General features: G+C 39.5%; 1 protein-coding gene across 2 annotated transcripts; it reads left to right on the forward strand.

Annotated features, from left to right (window-relative positions):
- The first annotated feature begins 7,159 nt into the window (after window positions 1-7,159).
- On the forward strand, window positions 7,160-16,502 carry meox1 (mesenchyme homeobox 1). Of its 2 annotated transcripts, XM_086304287.1 has the most exons (4): window positions 7,160-7,447; window positions 7,574-8,117; window positions 13,614-13,786; window positions 15,645-16,502. In XM_086304287.1, the coding sequence occupies exons 2-4, from the start codon at window positions 7,613-7,615 to the stop codon at window positions 15,765-15,767; spliced, it is 801 nt and encodes a 266-aa protein (XP_086160413.1). In that variant the 5' UTR covers window positions 7,160-7,447; window positions 7,574-7,612; the 3' UTR covers window positions 15,768-16,502. The 2 variants fall into 2 exon arrangements, with proteins under 2 accessions (XP_086160413.1, XP_086160412.1); XM_086304286.1 differs by having other exon boundaries at window positions 7,160-8,117.
- The last annotated feature ends 3,140 nt before the right edge of the window (window positions 16,503-19,642 follow it).

Consider the following 19,642-nt stretch of genomic DNA (forward strand, 5'->3'; position numbering starts at 1 on the left):
ACTGACATCATCCTGCTGTTTTGGCTAAGCAACCACAAAATCCTGCCCATTTGTCAGCATAGCAGTCAGTCATTTAGCTTGCGCAGCTAATGACTTTAGGTAATGCTGTTGGCAAACTAAGAATAAAAAACACACCATCCATTTCACCCACATCTCTCTGTGCCTGAAGCTGTTTGTACAGTTTATTGTGCATTACAAATTATTTTTGAAACAAGTTGGGCATGAATAACCACTTCCAGCTATTTCTCAATTTTCCCTATTTGTAATAGCTCTTATAAAAAGCAGTTTATACAAAAAAAATAAGCACAGTTTACTTACATTTAAAAACATTTGAAATTTAACTGTATAATATAATTACAAGTAGTACTTGTTAGATGAGTTTCTATAACAATTCAGTCAGTAGTTTAAACATACAGATGCTACACATACCCAAAGATGTTTAACATGCCAAATATGATGACGTGATTATGACCTGGTCAGCAACTAAAATACTGTTTAAAGTTCGACCATGATGGACAAAGTTTTTGCTGAAGTGACTACCAGAGTAAATTCACCGTTGATTGGTACAGTACATACATATTGTTTTGTTATTTTGTAGACTGAGCCACTGGTACATTCTTGTTTATAAGGCTGCTCTTGTCTTGCTTCCATCTTACTGACCTACATTCATCAGAAAAGTGTGGGAAGTTATTGTCTACAGTCCCAAGACCTCAGTCCTTCTGGTGTCCCAGAAGTCCACACTGAATATGGAAAAAGAGATTCAAATTTGCAGCTTGGTCCACCTGGACTCAGCTGCAAAATCCACTAAAAATGTGATTTTTAAATGACCTGCAGGCAGTTACTTCAAGCTGGAAATGTTTTCCCTGAATAACACTATCCCTGTTTGTTGGAATGAGACGGCGACCTTTGCTCATGTCGTAGGCTTTATTAGTATTTTGGTTGTTTTTCCATTTTACTCATTATCACTTGCACATTTAGTATACTTATTAATTCTGTGTGTATTTCTGTGTGTGTGTTATCAGTCTATCGCGCTGATGTTTGTCTTGGCCAGGACACTGCTGTAAAACATATTTAATCTGAAGAGTCATATCCTGGTGGAAAAGGGAGTAAATAAATATAAATAAAATATTTTTTTGTTGAATTAATTCTTCATTTGTTGTTCTCTTGGTGTTTGGGTAGGATGTTTGGCTGCTGAGGTCATCGCAATTAAATTAGGAAAAGATTGGCAATGTCACAAGAAGATTAAACCTGAGTTTAGTACTGTTTAAATGTTATATTTTACACTCAAAAAAATTATTGATAATTTTTCTGGATAAAATAAAATCCACCTCTGTCTACCTGTGCTCATAGGGCTCTCAGCTAATGTTGACAACAAGACCTGTTCCATAAAAGATTATGTTCAGAATTTCAGTTTAAAATCTACCATTGGCACCAAAAAGCACATGGATGTTTCAGACATCTGGAAGTGCAGTCTAATGTCTATTTGTCACCAATAATATTCCGTCTCTGTCTCTGATTGGAAGAAGCACACACGTGGTCCGTTTTGCACAGAAGAATAGTCAAAAAATGCATTAGAAGTGTCTTTTGTGTACAGCCTGAAGCAAAAACAAAAACTGTTGCTGTTGACTGTTGTGACTGTTGACCATTGCATTATGCCCATTCCTCCCTTTGACTGGAGTTTTAGGTTTAGTCAAGCCAGCTAACTCAAAAAAGCCAGGCCATGTTGAACTTTATTGACACCCCTAAGCTCCGTGCCTCAGAGCACCCATGTTCTTGTATTCTGTGGTTACACAAAAGCAGATTTCATGTTGTGATTTTGGTTATTGGCTTTAGTTCCAATAAGACAAGTGTTCCCTTGTTTATCAGCTCCTATATGTGTCCCAGCTGGACTGATGATATCTCAGTGTCATGGTTATTTAATCATGAGATTACTTAACGAGACAGAGTCAAACAAACCCAGAGACATTTAAGTGTTTTTTTTTTAACATTTGAAACCTTATTTCAACATTATTCTTATTATGCTGTTTCCTTTCTTTATACACTTTTACCAGATTTTACTCAAAATCCTTTCTACTATATTCATTCCACGCTTGTTTTTCAAGACAGTAGCCGAGAAAAGGCTCCCACAGTCCAGTCAGACCCAGGTGAACATGAGGTCACAGGAGGTCATGCTGTCAGACTCAAGAGACTGATGGAGGGCTTTAATCCTGCCAGTGTCATGAAGATGGATCAGATGAAAACACACACACACACATACACACATACATACATACATACATATTCAATTCCTATGGAAGTTTGCATCTATAGGGACATGACAGCAAAGCAGTCTTTTACAAATTCTGCATGCGTGTGCGTACTCGAGCTTTCTCTTATTCTCTCTCTTCTCTCAGTTTTTCTCTGTTGTGCACAAACACACACTCTTAAACACACACATGGAGCTAGACTGACAGAAACAGGTTGTCAGCAGGGTGAGGGGTGATGTGACTCATGTCCAGCTCATTTATCTGCAATGTGTGGTGCCTATGACTTCAGTCCACCGACTCATAGGCTTCTCAAAAACTCACCCCTTCACTTAAATAAACACAACGTTACAAGAAATGTTCACATGCATTACTAAATCGAATGTGTAAAACATTTTTCAACATAAACAAAACTTCAGTTTCTTAGAGGATAAGGCCGGTGATGGTATAGAGTTCTCCTATTGGAGACAAATCCATTGAAAAGCCCAAAACAAATGACAGTTTGTTTGATGGAGTCAGTCTTTAAAAGCTGGACACGCGTACTTTCTCCATTGTGCATAACCCCCTAAAATTTCTGGACACCCAGTTTAGCAGTGTTGCTCACTACTGTGATAGTAAAGAGGATTGGATTCAGTTTCAATAAATGTAAAAATCAGCTGATTTTCCATTTTTGTGTTGTTCGAATATTAGTTGAAAAATAGAACATAAACTGCATGGCTTTTATAATTGCAAAATGTAATAGTAAAATCAATTCATTCCAATAAAATCAAGAGTAGCTGTAAAGTAAGTTAGGTAGTGAAATTTTAGAAAAGAGACACTGGCTCTTGGGCTCTGTCTTGCACTCTCACACTGCCTCTATGCTTCTACAGGAAATAATACAAAGATTCCATTAATTTTTTCTGCAACGAAAAGTTAATTTCATCCATTCCAGCTCTAAATCTGACCCAAAAACACTGCTGAGAGCACAGAACAAAGTTTGTTTTGCTTTAAAGGCCGGAGATGTGGATACATGCAGACTAGAAACACGGGGCATTTTCCAATCTAGAAGACAACAGAAAAGATTTCAGATGTGTTTTCACTAGGGGAAATACTCCGTTTAGGTCACGTGTGGCGATGGAGGAATGGGTGCTTGGATTGAGTAAGCAAGCTGTAAATTCTCCGGATGATTACCTGCTCTATTAACACACAAGCTCAATAGGACATTAGAAGGATGTTGCACTGGGGAGATGGTGAGGTAAAACCTAGCTGAAATTTCACAAAGATGTCCATGTAGTAGTAGATTGGGCTACAGTATGTGAGGCGTGGGAATTTTAGCAGTTCTCTTCTGAGCTCTATCACAGCTACTGGGACATTTTTATATCCTATCAAGTCTATCTTTAGGGTAAGTTCTGTTTTCCTTTTTACTTTTCCTTTGTGTGTTTGATATACTGACATAGACCTTTATAACCCCTAAAGTTAGTGACAAGATATGGCAGATCAGATGTAGAACAACCCTGAAAATAAATTTATTCTATCACAACTTATTGCACAAATCTAGTATGCATGGGCAAGAATGTCATGTATGTTTTTATTACATTCAAGATGAATGGCATTAATTTTCTGAATGAATTCTAGTACCATATTTTTCGGACCATAAGGTGCACTGTCGATGAACAAGTCTGTTTTCATTCATAAGGTGCACCGGATTATAATGGGTGCATTAAGCGAAACAAAACAGTCAGATTAGTCAAATTTGACTCAACTTATTCTTCTTGCTTCATCCTCTACTGTACCATTGATTCATTAATGTTGAATTCTCTCGCAGCTGCTCTATTTCCATGTTCTTTCAGTATATTAATGACTAACCTCATATTGTGGATGGATTATCTCAGTTCTCCTGACTGAAGTTTGGTCCGTTTACAACATCCTGCCATGCGATATCATTTGTCCCTAACCATCCTGAACCCGTTAACTTTTATCGAGTGGAAAAAAGTTAGCATTCATCCTCCAGCTTCACTGTGTTTATGTTATGCTAACATAACTGTGTCCCTAGCACATCATTATATACCAGCTAGGCCAACTTCAGTAACCCTGCAAACGCCACTGCTGTTTAGTTTTCAGAAATCTCTGTCAGAGCATGCTATATCATGTTTAGGTGGAAACTAGCGAGCTAACTTCCTGCTTACTTCCTGCTAACTTCAGACTGTTAAATTTAATAAATTCTGTTTTCATGGATGCCTGGATGTTAAACTTAGTTGTTACACCTGGTAAAGCAGCAACGCTGATAATTTTATTAAAGATGAAAGAATTTAGACAGTTTTTAAGTCTCAGTGATGCCGCAGTGGTTGTTCGACTTTGGGACCTGAAATTGACAGAGTCTTGGACCCAGATTACTCCGTGAGGCTCCTAACTACGGCAGCCGTAATGCTCCAACAATATGTCAAGCGGTGCGGCTCCGTAGCTTACCAAAGTCATACTAAAACATTTTTGACAGATTTTTGAGCGCCGTGTACCACATAAAATTGGTTCAAGTTCAGTAAGCACAAGCAGAATTCATACATAAGGGGCACTGGATTATAAGGCAATTTTTGAGAAACTTAAAAGATTTTGCGCCTTATATTGCGGAAAACACGGTAATAGCTATTTATTCATACATTAATTTAGAGGTTTTGTGCAGTTTTAGAAAAGCATGTGTGTGGTTTACGAAAGCTGCAGTATTTTCTAAAAACAGGTGTAGTGACTTCATTTGAATATCAAGTACAAAATATAGGATGGGTTGGTTTTTTCTAATATCAGTACAATTAGCAGTGAATTGCATTTTTAAATCAGTGTGCTTGAGTTTAAATATTCTCCTCTCTATATTTTGCACCTTACAAAAAGAACTCCCAGAAATACATGTGCAACTGGGTAAAGTGCAAAAATCTCTGAGTTCCCACCTCTTACATTGGTTTGGTGACTGCGCTGTCTTTGTAAAAACAGACAGTTTTTTTCTTTTCCAAAACCAAAAGCACAATATGTCAATAAATCTGGCCCTAAATCTCTTTTCTTACTAAGCAGGTCTGTTCATATACCAATTCAAATTGTATTTGTCAATAGAACAAAGCTATAACTCTTTTGGATCCACATATTCATAAGCAGATATCTGCTAATGTTTACTTGCTTGACTTTACTTCATATGGCTTTCTAGGCAAATTAATTTTATGCTGACCATTTCTATATCCTTTAATGTCAAACACATAGCTTCTCACATTCACCGAAACACATAAAAATACCCTGCGTGTCTTCTTCTTGAAACACACGCACATGTGCGCTCTCTTAATGACGTAAATTTTCACATTGCACACACACACACTCACAGACACACTAATTTATACTGACACACAGATGGCCTCTTCTTTGACCACAAATGTAGAGTAACTCCTGCTCCCTGCGGTGTGGCCAAGGCTCAGACTGCCAGTAAAAGCGAGGGATGCTTCATGGCTCAACAATTTGCTGGCTAAATGGAAAGGGTTTGGTGTGTGACCTCAAACACTCTCCTTTCTTCCTCTCCTTCTCCGTCTCACTTACTCTCTTCTCTTTTGTCCACTCCTGGTTTTGTTGCCCATTTCCTAATCTGATTTAATGTCATTCCAACCTTTTATTTGTTGCTATGACGTTTTACTTATTATTTTTGTTTTGCGGCAACTGAATGAAATGTTCTCAAAAGCAGGTCAAATTATTTTCTAGTATTTAGAAAATGAAAGAGGGCATTTTCAACTCCTGTTTTTTCTTCACGGCTTCAAATCAGTTCTCCTTTAGCGTGCCTTGTGTCTTTATTAACATGTTTATTTTCTCACTTCTTTTCCCACAGCTTCCAGCTCTGTCTTATTTCCAAGGTGCGATATGAGAGGTCAAGACCAGAGTAAGGACGCGTGAGGAAGGCAAGCAGCTCAGCTCGCAAATATGAGCAGTATGAAGAAAAACTGCATTTAAGTAAAGTGCGGTTCAGCGGGTTTATTGGGTAACAGATACGCTGAAATTGAATCCAAAATTTGGTTTAGCCAAAAAGGTTGCAATGGTATTAGAGACATTACTTCATGGGGAAGTGGCTTCTATCATGTGTAGCATGCAGAGATTAGAAATCAGCGATCAGAAAATTGAATAATTGCATCCTTGCTTCATCCAAATGCGGTTAATCTACATGTGATTGGTGTCGCAAACAATTGCTGCTGACGCTGCTTGACATCTCAGAGAGATTTAGTAAGAGATGCAGGATCACAAAATTAAAATGAACTGACAAAGACCCCCCTCTCCCCTCCCAGTCACAGTGTTTGCTTAGGGGAAATATTAGATTGTATGTGTAAAATACGACGGTGAAATTTCATACTGTGTTTCAATAACGTGAGAAAACCTCAGGAGGTGTGAGCGCTTGAATAGTCAATATCAAATCCAGTTGTCCTTTCACCTCAAAGTTAAATAAGTCCAGCCAGGTGGATTTAGGTGTGTTGCAGTAATGTGCACACACACTTACACAGCCATAAAAACAGCACGAGGAAAAAAAGGAAAGACTTTTCAGATTGGAGAGGACAGGCAAGGATCAGGGGTGCAGAGGGAAAGGGTTACGGTTAACTTTCCTCTAAAGGGTGTCAAAAAAGGAACTAAATTGGGTGTCAGAAAGCACTAAGGAGTTGAAATAAGTCAGGGTCCCCCAGCTCCCATGTGGGTGGGTGCTTGCTTTATACTTTTCAGACAATGTCCCTTTAAAAGCACCACGTCTGGAAAGCCCATTAGATGTGCATATAAAATTTCCCCTGTGATTAATAGTTTGATGAGGCAGGGTTGGTTGGAGGGTACTACCAACATGTGGCCGGCAGGGCTCCTCCTCTGCAGTCTCACGTTACACTCCATAAACTTGCCACTCTTTCCCACCTATATGTTTAAAAAGGAGGAGGGCTCACTTGTCAAGAATGCCTTAGAAGAGTTGTGAAAACAGCCAGCCCGAGAACGGGAGTTATACAGTTGTGGATGCCGCTTTCCCGAAGAGCAGCAACTTGGTTAGATCTGGGAAGGAGAGAGGGTGTGTGTGAGAGCGACGCAGAAGGGAAAGTGTGTGAGAGTGTGTCAGGACCAGAGGCTCCAAAGGACGTCACGCACGCTCCCAGAGAGAGAGGGAAACGTGCTGTCACAGGAAGGTGTCTATCCTCACGTGCTCTGGGCTGTGGAAGCGTCAACAGCCTCTGACAGAAGTGAGTAGATGCAGTGAGACGATGGTGTTCATTTAGTCAGCTGAAGTGGATATTACTCAAAAGTGACAAAGATATCGATTTCTAGTCCTAACTTACTTTCTGAGAGAGGTTGAAATTCCTCGACAGGAAAAAGACTGTGCTCGTGCGAAGGGTTTTTGCATCACGATGGATCAGCCGGCCAGCAGCTGCATGCGGAGCGCCCATCCCAGCAGCCCCATCTGGGGCTGCATGAGGAACCCTCACTCTGGGGTCCCAGGGGTGAATCTGCAGTCGCCCTACCAACAGGCCCCGTTCTCCCTCCACCAGAAGCCTGAGTTCCTGGCCTACACAGATTTCTCCACCTCCTGCCTGGTGTCGAGCACGCCGCACGCAGCCTACCCTCGCGATGACAGACTGTACCAAGAGAGCCAAGGGGGTTACCAAAGAGCTGACTGGCAGTTCAACCAATGTGAGACTCGTGTGAGAGCACCTGAGGCCTGCCCGCCTGTTGCCCCTGCAGTAATAGGTGGCGGCGGCAGTGGGGCTGGAGGGCCTGAGCTGGACAGTGTAGGGGGGGACAGGCTTCCAGGCACCGTGCCCGGGTGTATGGAGGGAGAATACTCACCCCAGAGCGTGGCGTCGGCCGATTCGGACAAGAAGAGCTCCAATAAGAGGAAAAGAGATGTCACAGGTAAGCCAGCGAGCTGGGATCAAGGGGTGCCACCTGGTGTGTGTTGGTTTAAAAGTATAGGAGAACAGAAAAAACAGTGATCCCTACAGGCATTTGAAAGCAAATAGCCAAATTTAGGAGTGGTAAAAAAAAAAAAAAAAGCAGATATATTGTTTTTGTGTTTAGGGTCTCTGATAAATTTTAGACTAAAAAAAAAAAAAAAACACTTCCACAATTGTTTTCCTTTAGTTTTTATGCCAAACTACTGCACAGGTGTAAAAACAGATCAACTAAAAACAATATTTACGTCATTCTTACCTCACTGAAAATCAAAAAAATACGCATCAAGGTCAAGAATTCCTCCCGCGCCCTGTATCACAGCTGGCAATGACACAAATTCTCTGCATTTCCTCACCAAATCAGCCTTAAAGCAGCACACTCACACGATCGCTATGTAAAAGGTGAGTAGGTGACGAGACTTTTGTGTTCAAGACACACTTTAAGTAGCAGTTGCATCCTCTTATTGTTCCAGCGCTTTCAAAAGGATGATTCATGAGGCATTTGAACTTTTCATTTTGCTGCTGTATCCGTTGGAAAAAGACCTTTGATTTATTATAGCAGGGCGACATTAAAAATTATGATAAAAAACGAAGTTGGGTGTGAAGAGGAAAGCGTTTAAAGGCCTTTTGGGGATTTTGCGCTGTATTTTTCTCCTGAACACAATCCTGTTGCGTATTGATTGCTGCTATGAATTTTTCAAGCGGATAAAAGGGTTGAAAAAAACTGTATTTGGTGATATTTCAATGTATTTAATTTAATTTTATACAATTTTTCTTTCCAGATATTTCCTAAAAAAATTCCCACAAAAAATGACTTAATATATTTTTATGCTCAAACATCAATAAGAAGTAATGCCCTTAGATAATTTCGCCTATCATATTTCACACTTGCTAATAGGACACAAAAGTAACAGACGACAGACCAATCCTAAAAGTTTCAGGCGAAACATTAGCAGCAGAACAAGAGGCCAAAGGAAACATTTAGTTTTAAAGTGAATCTAAATGTGTGAAGGTTTTATTATGGGGACTGTCACCCTAGCAAAATAAAAACACATCCAGAACATATGGAGCGTTCATATTTCATTTGTAGACGCTTTTGGTAAATTTAGCCTGTAATAAACACAGTGATTTATGCGTCTTACAGGAAAGAAAAATGAGCATCCATACTTTGGAAAAAATGTAACTTTTTACACATTTTAATATATATTTAAATGAAATTTTGTTATTAGAACTCAAGCAAGTGTGGCGTAATTGTTATTCATATAGCCAACACTCCACTTGCCAGGCAAATATCAAAGAAATTAAAACAAAAGTTAAAAAAGGGGAACCCAAAACAGAATTAAAAGACCAAGACAAATACAAAAATAACGCATTCATAAGAGCGATGAGTGTCCAGAAATGTTAATATTGAATTCAAACCACATAGAGAAGTACACTAGTGCATGTTGCTAAAGATGGTGTCATCTAAAGTGTCCAGTATTTAACCCTGACCTGTCCAAACATAACAGACCATGTCTGATTGTAAAGCGTGCAAATTTGGAAATACTACATGACCAATGCATGCAACAGACATGAGTCTAATTGAAAAAGAGGAGGTGAGGGAGCACCCCACACACCAGCCCACTCCACCCACCCTCCTTTTTTTTTTACCTTATTGTAACCTCCACTCTCTACGCTGAAAACATGCCAGACCACGTCTGGTAAAATCACTTTCCTGTGAGCCCACTTCTTACATTCTTATCCATTGACATTTTCCTGTCGTTAAGCCGTAACATAATCTCCCACTGAGTGCATGCAACATGTCTGACCACCGCATCAGTTCTGGGTTTTAGAAAAGAACCATTCACTTTTTCGAATTGACTAGCTGGTAGGAGAGCATATATTAGGAAAATGTCCTGAAGGCATTCACATTACATGCACATACATAGCAGCTGCTATACGGTCTGCTTCTGTGTATTTGTTCTGATATGGAAATGTGGTGCACTCGGGTAAAGTTTCCAAATGTTTAAAACCAAAATGATATGATCTGACATTGACTGCAATCCAAAATTTGACCATCATAACACTGTGATATTTAACAGGGATGCTGTTATAAACATTTGACTGTTGCTGGCCCTAAAATCAATATGGTTTTGATATTAAATTTTAAGGTCTGACATGCATGAAAAAGAGTTCTTCACCATTACAAAATGAGCGTGTTAACACTTAACACAGTAACTGTTAGCAAATATACTTCCTCTAACAGCTCGGATGGTTTTGCTACATGCATTTTGATGCTTTTTCAACAATTTAACTGCTTCTGTGAACCATCCATATACAAACAAGCAATAAATGTATACTATAAAGCACTGCAAAATGATTCTACACATGCAAAAAATGATTTTTCAGGTAGGTGTAAAAATGTTTTTTAAAAAAATATTTTTTAAAGCTGCTGATTTTGATTAAATGCAGCATGATCTGCACAAATGTACATCATACCTAGGGGTCCATGACCATAAGCCAAGGGTATAAAATAGAAAAACAGAAAACTGTGCTCAGTTACTGGAAATGTACAACCATGAAATCTTTGGCTTGATAGAAAGATATACTGTTGCCCATTGCATCACAAGCTTATGAAGTATTTTGGTTAAAATATCTTAGAATACAAATAGTTTGCAACTATATGCTTAATCTCTATTAGGATTAGGACGATGAATGAGGTTCTTGGTAAATGTTATTCCTTTAATAAATGCCTAGTAAGTTTGAGCACCATTCTCATAAAGTGCTGTAATAAGAAATTAAACATTTATTAACTGAGAACAGTTTAAAGACGCTATCTAAAGGGGTTAAAATAAACGTTAGCCAATAAACTGTCTTAATACATTGTGAAATTCAGTCTTGAACTTTAGCACACACATTTTTGCGATCAGTAGTTTTCGCCTGGGGTTTTCTGCTTTAAAACAATCACTAATTTACAACAACTTTAATTCAGTCCTGATGAAGACAAACTCCTTTTGCACCATCCACCCAGAAAGGCACCAAATGCTGTTTGCCTTTGGGAGACCCTGCTGTGTGCAGAAGCCCTCTCCCTGTTAGTTTATGGCCTCTGGCTGTGCAGGATATTTATTGGGGGCCTGTTTGGTGAGAGCCAGTATGTGCCCTGCCAGGTGTTCAAAGCAGCTAAACCTGTCTTGGGAAATTTCAAAAGTCGGCACACTTGAGGATGCCCGTCGTTATTGATTCTTGAACCACAAAAACAAATCTTCTTTTTTTCCCTAACAAACCACATGGCACATCAGGCGTTTGTACACAAAAACTACACGTGTGCACAAACACTGTATGTCCTGGTTTGCCCAGTCACATCTGGCCCAGGTGCTGCAGTCCATTTCACATTCTGGCACACTGCTCTGGCAAGCACAGAGCAGAACTTCTCACTTTGACAAATTAGAACCATTTTCTGGTGATTACATCAGCTGCTGGTGTCTCTACCCCTGCACAATTATTACCGAAACTCATTCCCTTCAATACACAGGAGAGGTTTTACTTAAAGGTAAATCAACCAGCTTTCATATATGTTTATCCTGTTAATGAGGTTTAAAATTTGGCCATTTCTCTAAGCTATGTGAGAAATGCAGGGAAATATATAAATGTATAAACCGCATTATTTCTTGAATAATCTTAGGCTGTGGGTTTTCTGACTGCCACATTCACAGAGATATCTCAAGGCTTTTTTTCTGATGTTTGCTGTCATGTAAAGATGAGTTAATGTGAATCTGCCCCGAGCACTCCCACGGGGACTGTTCTGACACACACACCCACACCGACGTAGCACTCCGACCTGGACACATCCGCACCTTTGTTCTTTTGTTAGAGGCTTTAACGATGTTCCGCTGCATTCCTCCACTAACTTAGGCCCTCTGTGGCTGGTTTGGTGGCCCCTGCCCTGTGCTGATACGCTCTTACATACATAAATCGCGAAGGAATGTTTAGAGGAAGACATTTGCACTTACAGCATGTGTTCATGAACAGACAAATAAGGGGAAATAAGCAGCAAAAAATAACTACAGCATGCGCAGGTTGCAGGTGTACGCGACTCGTGAGGCCAGGTCATGGTGGTCTCTTTTAAAAGTGCTGGTTTTAGTGTTTACTATATGAGGGGCCACCCTTTAAAGAGCCTTTGGAGTTATGGTTTGTTGGTTGAAAAGGGTCTTGAGGTCAGTTTAATTGCGAACTAGAGGCCAGTCACAAAATGAGTGGGGAGCTAATTTAAATCAGATTAGCTGTGAATGATAGGAAAATGAAGGGTCTCCAGGTCAAGTAGCACACTTGCATGTGTAGCTGCTTGTGAAGAAAGGGGATGCTGATCATTTTTATTTAGTTTTAAACAAAAATTATGGGATCGTACAGATCATTTATTACCTTCACTGCAAACAGCTTTAAAGCATTGGTTTCCTTGTGTCACCTGACTTTCCCTTTAAGTTGATCCAAACAGACTCATAGAGAAAGCCATCAACACAGCTTCTTAATGTTCAAATATTCTTATCTGAATTCATGTATACCACTGTTCCTTATTGAGCACTTTCAGCTGTTTCTGTATAATTTTCTCTTCAATCTTTTAACACATATTTAGCAAATTTCTTTATTGTTATTCATGATTTTAGCAGAAAATTAGCTATAATTTTCAATTTATTCATTTTAGCTTGCTATATTAACTATTATTATTATTATTGTTGTTAAACTATGTACAATATTTAGTCTGGGCACAAAATTATTTGTAATTATAGCCAATTTCTTATATTAGTCTATTATTTATCTAGGATGTTAAGTTAAAATTCTATTTGATGATCCACATTTTAACTAACAATTTCAATTTGGTAGCCATCCTATTAACTAAGAAAATATTCATAACCTTAGCTTGCCATTGAAACTATTTTTCACAATGTTTAGCTAGCTAAAGGTATTAACTGGCAGATACACCAACACGCAGAACCTTCTCATTTTTACTGATAATTTTAATCTTTTAAAGTTTCGATTCTTATTGGCCATTAGGCTTACTCTTCTATTTTACTGATTTATGCCGTTATGTTGGCTGGAAAGTAGCTCCCTTGTGTAGTGGTTAATATTTTCACATAACCTAATACACGAAAGGTCTGCAATTCAAAACTAGGAAGAGAGACAAATCCTTGGAAGGGTTGCATAAGAAAGGGCATCTGGTGTAAAAATCTGTGCCAAATCAAATATGTGGATCCACCCACTGTGGCGACCCCTTGGGAGCAGCTGAAAAAAGCTATGCCTTTACTTTGACTTTTGATTAATAGTCATTTCTTCACTCAAACCCCAATTCATAAATAGTTCTTTTTTTTTTTTTCATCTGTCGACAAACCCATTAGAGCACTTTGACATCTGATTGGGAATCTCTGGTTTAAAGGAATAAACTGGCAAATGGCTCGCACTCTATGAAATGCCTTTCTCTTTCCAGATATCCAGGAGTCCAGCTTTAAGGTGGATTCCAGCTGCAAGGCAAGAAAAGAGCGCACAGCATTCACCAAGGAGCAGCTGAGAGAACTGGAGGCAGAGTTCACCCACCATAACTACCTGACCAGGCTGCGTCGCTACGAGATCGCTGTAAACCTGGACCTCACAGAGAGACAGGTACAACGCTTTTCCCTAATATACAATTTCCAGCAGGGCAGGATGAACCATAATGTTATCATTCCACATCAACATCATACAACATCTTGGAACATATTGGAAAGCCTTAATGTCTGTCCTTCCCCTGTACTAAATACCAATGCATAAACACAGAGGCATTTGAAGTACAATGAACATGTTTTTTCCACAGTAGTTTTCATTCTGTGGTTCTAGCAGAATGACATGCAGCTATAATGAGTGGGTGGCAGCTCCAGACTCGATGAAATCGGGCGAACATGTGTCGATGCTGCTGGATCAAACCCCGGTCTGCTTGTCAAGCCACTGTCCCTCTCAGCTCCTTCTAATGAGGCCGTGGTGCCACAGTGACCACACATGCTGCCGTCTGCTCCTAAATCTATTTCCCAGATCCCTAAAAAACACACACACATACATGGACAGAAATATTCACACACAGCCAGGTTCCATCTTCGCTCAGGGCTCCCACTGCAACCAGACAGCGCTTTCCAATTCATCCTACATGCTTTGGCAGTTTGCCGTCCTTTCAATCAGTCCTGAGTAATGGACAGACTGAGGTTTATCTGAATCCCAGAGCTGTAGGGGAGGACACTTCTAGTGGGATGTGCAGGGGTCGCCTAAGGCTTCCTTGAATTGTGCACACACAGGTTGGAGTTAATTTGAATCTATTTGAGAGAGTTTAGTTTATAATTTTAAGGGAAATAAACCTGTGCTTTTGTCTGCAAATTGACATAATCAAGTAGTTTAAAAACATAATAACTGCGTATGCATAGCCTGGTTATAACTTGAGGTTTATTTGCTTTAAAATGCATGTATTTCTCTCTGCCATGGAGCATCCCACACACCATTCTTCTGTTGTAAATACTCACTACCGCACCAAATCCGCAGCTAACAATAATCTTCAAAGTGTATTGTTTCCTCCACTGTGAATAATGTTAACTAAAATGTACAGGCCCCAGCTGTTTGAGGAACCAACTGTATTAGACACCTACTGATAAAGGCTTAAGTAAGACATTTTCTAAAGCTTTAAATAAACTATCTTGGTCACAGACTTAACAAATGCTCACTCTTCTTTTTTTTTTCCTGTCAGTTTTTCTCTGTAATTTCCCCAGGTCTCGGGAAGTGTGTGTTTTTGCAGCTATTTATGTCTGGATAGTTAAAATATGAGCTCATTCTCATTTTTGAACAGCACAAAGATACAGATGAGCACTGTCCACACCACAAGTACAGTAAACTCACATCCTGTGTAGGCTGACTTCCTGACAGTTGACTTTTCTGACCTGCTGTCTATACGATACTCTCTCCCTCCATTTGGAGTGATTTTGCAGCCAGGCCTCAGTGCTTTGTACTGACAAGCCGTGCTCCCTGCAAGGCCAATGCAAACCAAGTGAATTTATAATCTGTGCTGGGAGATTTGTGGAGGATTATTTGTCTATTTTTTTGCTGACCGTGTTGTAAATTTTGCTAAAAATTGCAAACTGGAGAGAAAAGCCACAGTGATCCTGTTACACGTTCAAATGTGGTGAAAAATTCAAAGTACTGTGAGAAGGGTATCTGGTTTAGATTTGTATTGTCCTAAGACCACAGCCTTTATTCGTAGTGCTAAGTGTTTATACTACTAGAGCTACTATTGTTCTTTTCAATTAATGATCTATACAAATCTAAAAACTGATCACAAAAGACAAAGAATGCTGTGAAATCAACCTTTGACATCTTAGCAATTTTGCCCCTAATCCACAATTAACTACATTAATTTACCTCAACAGTGTATCCATGCTAACGACTTTGTAGAGTCATCATTCTATATGCTAATTTAATATTTCCTGTGTTTTTTCCACTACAGGTTAAAGTTTGGTTCCAGAATCGGCGAATGAAGTGGAAGAGAGTGAAGGGAGGACAATCGGCTTCGCCCAACGAGCTGGAAAATGACGACATAGACTCAGCTGCTTCACCCAGCTCTGAATGATGTTTTTAAAAAATTGTCTTCGGACAAAAAAAAAGAAGAAAAAAAATAACGAGGCCTGCGCTCAACTGGACACCAACGCAACCTTTGATTTTATGGAAAGTTGGCTCCAGGAACCAAATAATTCCAGAGACTTTTTCATTCCCAAGAAGAAAACACCAAGCATCCGTCACTGTTTTCTGTTGTAAATAGTTGATTTATGTCCATAATGAACTGTATTTTCATACAACTTTGATAAATACTCCATTTAAGAGGCCCACTCTTGATACTCCTGATCGTTGTATATTAGTGACAAAGTCCATACAGCAGCTTTAAGGCTAGTGATGACATATCAGCCTATGATGTGATTGTGTTTGAGGTCCTCCCCTTTGCTTCCAGTATTGTAATCATGGCCTTTGACGCTTGACTACAACCACCTGGGAAAACTCAGACTGCACGAGTGTTGCCAAGGCCTAAGTGCCTCCGAATCAGATTTTTCTTTTTTTTTCATTTTGAGAGTTTCTTTTTCCTAGAATATAGTTTTTTGGGGTTTTTTCTTTTCAGTAAGGCATTTTTACTATGTTTTATACCATTTGAATGTTGTTGATAAAACACAGATGTTGACTGTTTCTGCAAATAAAATAAATCATCTGTTGCAAAATGGGAAACATATTGGTAATTTCTTCCACCTGCAACAGTTGAGTTATGACTGGACAGTAGGTACAGTAGATGTGTATTTTTGGCAGATGGTTTTATTATGTGTGACTATAATTCCTAAAAGCAAAATAATTACTGATAGTTCAGTTTGCTTCCATTTGCTATTTTTGTTGGCAGGGGAAAGCAGAAGTATTAAATAGTTTGCATGTGTGTGCACTTAATGGATGCAGCGAAATATTGTAGCTATATCAAACACTGTGGTGCACTTATTGGTGGTTGTTTAAACTATCAGTGTTTTGTACCATGATTTAAAATGATGACTCTTCTTCTTGTGCAAGGGCTAAAGAAATAGCACACAAAAAAAATATTTTTTGCTAAATCTAACAAACAAAACTGCACCAATCAATATTCTTAATCGGTCCGTTTATCAGTGAGTGTACAATATAATGCAACCAAATAGGAATGAACTCATAAGCCTGTCCTTTGACCATGTAGTCGAAGAGCAGTTTTTAATTTTAATGTTTTTAACATGACAAACAGGAAGCATGATTAGTTATGAGCCACATGGCCACTGTGTACTAAAGTCAACACCCTGCAGCTCCTGTTTGCATGCTGCATATATGTGCCAGCTGTGTGAACACTGATTAAATATACACAGGACAGTGTTGTTCTATGGTATTGGGCTATTTTATGTCAGATTATATACCTGAGCATTACTATGACAAAAACATTGACCTGATCATCAAATTTATCAATGCTATCTACTGCCTACTTGTGTTTTTTTGCCTACTACTGTAGCACTTTTATTTCAGATTTTTTAAATTCTTGGCTAAATTTAACTTGCAAGATAGCCCGTTCAACCACTGTTTTATAAATAACGGCTATAGTAAGCGAAACTGAAACTGAAATCCACACTGGTGACGTTGAAACCGGAGACCTGAGAAACTGAATAACATTCCTCACTCCAAGTGACTAAGAGTGAAATAATCACTGATGACAGCAATTGGGTGGGACCAAGAGAAACCTTTCTCAACTTCCAAGCAATTGCAACAACTACCAAATACAGCAAGGAATACAGCTGATTGACATATGACCTGGTAGTAAATATGTTAGAGGATTACCCAGGCAATCAGGGCCTGCAATGTCCACAAGCATCCAGCTGTCAGCTGCAAAGCGGCGTGCAATTAGCAAACCATTTCCAGTATATAAGAAGCTTAAAGTTAGGCAACTTCTGAGCTAGCTGTAACTTAGCTGTCACAGCCACTGTTGTGTATTTGTGACTGGCTAAATAGGCCAATCACAAATACACACACACACACACACACACATAAAAAAAAAACATGCCTTGTGCTGTATTGATAGTAATGCATAATTTTTTTTTTTATCTTGGTAAGGAGGAAAACAAATCCTGTTATTGCTAGCTTTTCCAACTTTGCGATTAGAACTCGCTCAACTTGTGAGTGATGTCATTCCCAGCTCAAACTTCCGAGGTAAACGGAATGCAGCATAACTTGTCTTTTCACTAAAATCTAAAATCAGGATAGTTTTTGTTTTTGGAGAGTTTGTGTTGGAATTTGCATTGGAACCTGTGTTGCACTTGGAGCCAGTCATTTGTTGACATTAGCGATTGTTCCATTTAAAAGCTAACATTGGCTAATGTTGCTAATGAGTGTTGGAAGCTGGAAGCGGAAGAGAAGTCTTGACTCAAGGTAATTAACAGCAAGCATGAACATCACATGCTTTGGATATTTATGGCAATTCACATAGAAATACACATAGAAATAACACTGGCTGTTTCTGTTTTTTATGTTTAATCCAATCACATAAAAGTGTTTAATCCACAAAAATGCTGCTAACACAGCCCTAATGTTGCTTTTGGCCTTAGTAATTTGGTGCATTCACACTGATGCCATGCCTTATTTTCAGCAGCAGGCAGTCTCCTACATACAAAGTCATTTTGTGTCAACATGATATCAGCCTGAATTATGAATTCATTTATTTTGATAATGAGGCTAAAAGCATTCATGTAAATGTGCAGATATGTGTGCATTGTGACCTCAATGGTTACATGGTCCCAGGTGCAGTGAAATGGTTACAATATAAGAGGGTCTCTCCAAGAAAACCTCATCAAGAAGGATTATGTAGTCCATGGGCAGTCCTGCAACCTCCAACGTCCCACCTGATGATGGCATAATTATCTTCATTAATATCGCAAATGCAGCTCGGATATCCCTGAGGTCAGATTGGAATCAGCTCTCATCAACGCCCACACAGATCCTGTCTATATAGCACGGTAATCCTTAAGAATGTTTTCATAGTGGCAAGTGGTCTCCCGTAGACCCAACACAGATCACGATGATTGGTCTACAGTGACCTGAAAAGCACTGGCAGAGCTATAAGTAGATGTGAGTATGTTTGAGCGTCTGAATAGGAACATTCATTTTTGCACACCATCACTGTCATTCCAGTGAGCTCACAAAGGGTCATTAACCTGACAAGGTGGAGTCAAGCTCCAAAAGCTAAAGTATTTGGCCCCTACACACTATTTTCAACGGAAGCATCTGGATGGGGCCAATTTGATCTCAACCTGAGTGGAACCTAGACAAACCCACGCACGGGGCCCTGAGGACGAGAGGGAAAAAAAGAAAGAAGGAGAAAAAAAAAATGCTGGCTGACCACTTGTGTATGATGGAAAAGGGAAATAATAGGTGGGTATGGGTGAAAAGACGCCTTCTCAAGTACAGGATGTTGTTGTAGCAGGTAGCCAGTCATCCAATTTCCTGCTTCCCAAAGAAAACAAGAGCTCGAGCATAGGAGTCCTCAGACTTACAATGGTGGGCCTATGCTCAGACTCCGGCCAACCAAACAAAGCCTTCAGAGGTTACTGCCCTTTTTGCTGGTCTGCAGGGACCGGAGTTAGTGGGAGGGTGGGATGGTTGTTCCACACACATACACAGAGTTGGGGTCAAGTGTTACTGTACGTCTGACCCCTTTGGGCCCCCCGCTGCAGCTGCTGGGGGGGAATTACTCCAAGTCGATCCCGTGCCCATTTCCCCCCCATTGCTTAGCCTCTATTAGGGTCTATTATTGTATTAGTGGTAATAGCAGTCAAAATAAACCATGTCCAATTGTAATGATAGTATTAATATCAGCAGTGTAAACTAATGAAGCTGGAATGTTGTTTTTTGACCATGGTGGTTCCTTTTAAATACACTGGGGTGGCCAAATTTATGGATTAGATT

The sequence above is a fragment of the Aulonocara sp. 'chitande type north' Nkhata Bay genome, linkage group LG8, assembly GCF_057382095.1.
Source record: "Aulonocara sp. 'chitande type north' Nkhata Bay isolate Kocher_YH1m ecotype deep benthic linkage group LG8, A_spYH_male_GT1.1, whole genome shotgun sequence".
Taxonomy (NCBI): Eukaryota; Metazoa; Chordata; class Actinopteri; order Cichliformes; family Cichlidae; genus Aulonocara; species Aulonocara sp. 'chitande type north' Nkhata Bay.

Excerpts from the sequence above, each read along its gene's own strand:
- meox1 (XM_086304286.1), top strand. The coding sequence starts at position 7,613 with ATGGATCAGCCGGCCAGCAGCTGCATGCGGAGCGCCCATCCCAGCAGC. Across the intron at positions 8,118-13,613 it reads GAGGAAAAGAGATGTCACAG|ATATCCAGGAGTCCAGCTTT; the intron begins GTAAGCCAGCGA and ends TTCTCTTTCCAG. Across the intron at positions 13,787-15,644 it reads TGGACCTCACAGAGAGACAG|GTTAAAGTTTGGTTCCAGAA; the intron begins GTACAACGCTTT and ends TTTCCACTACAG.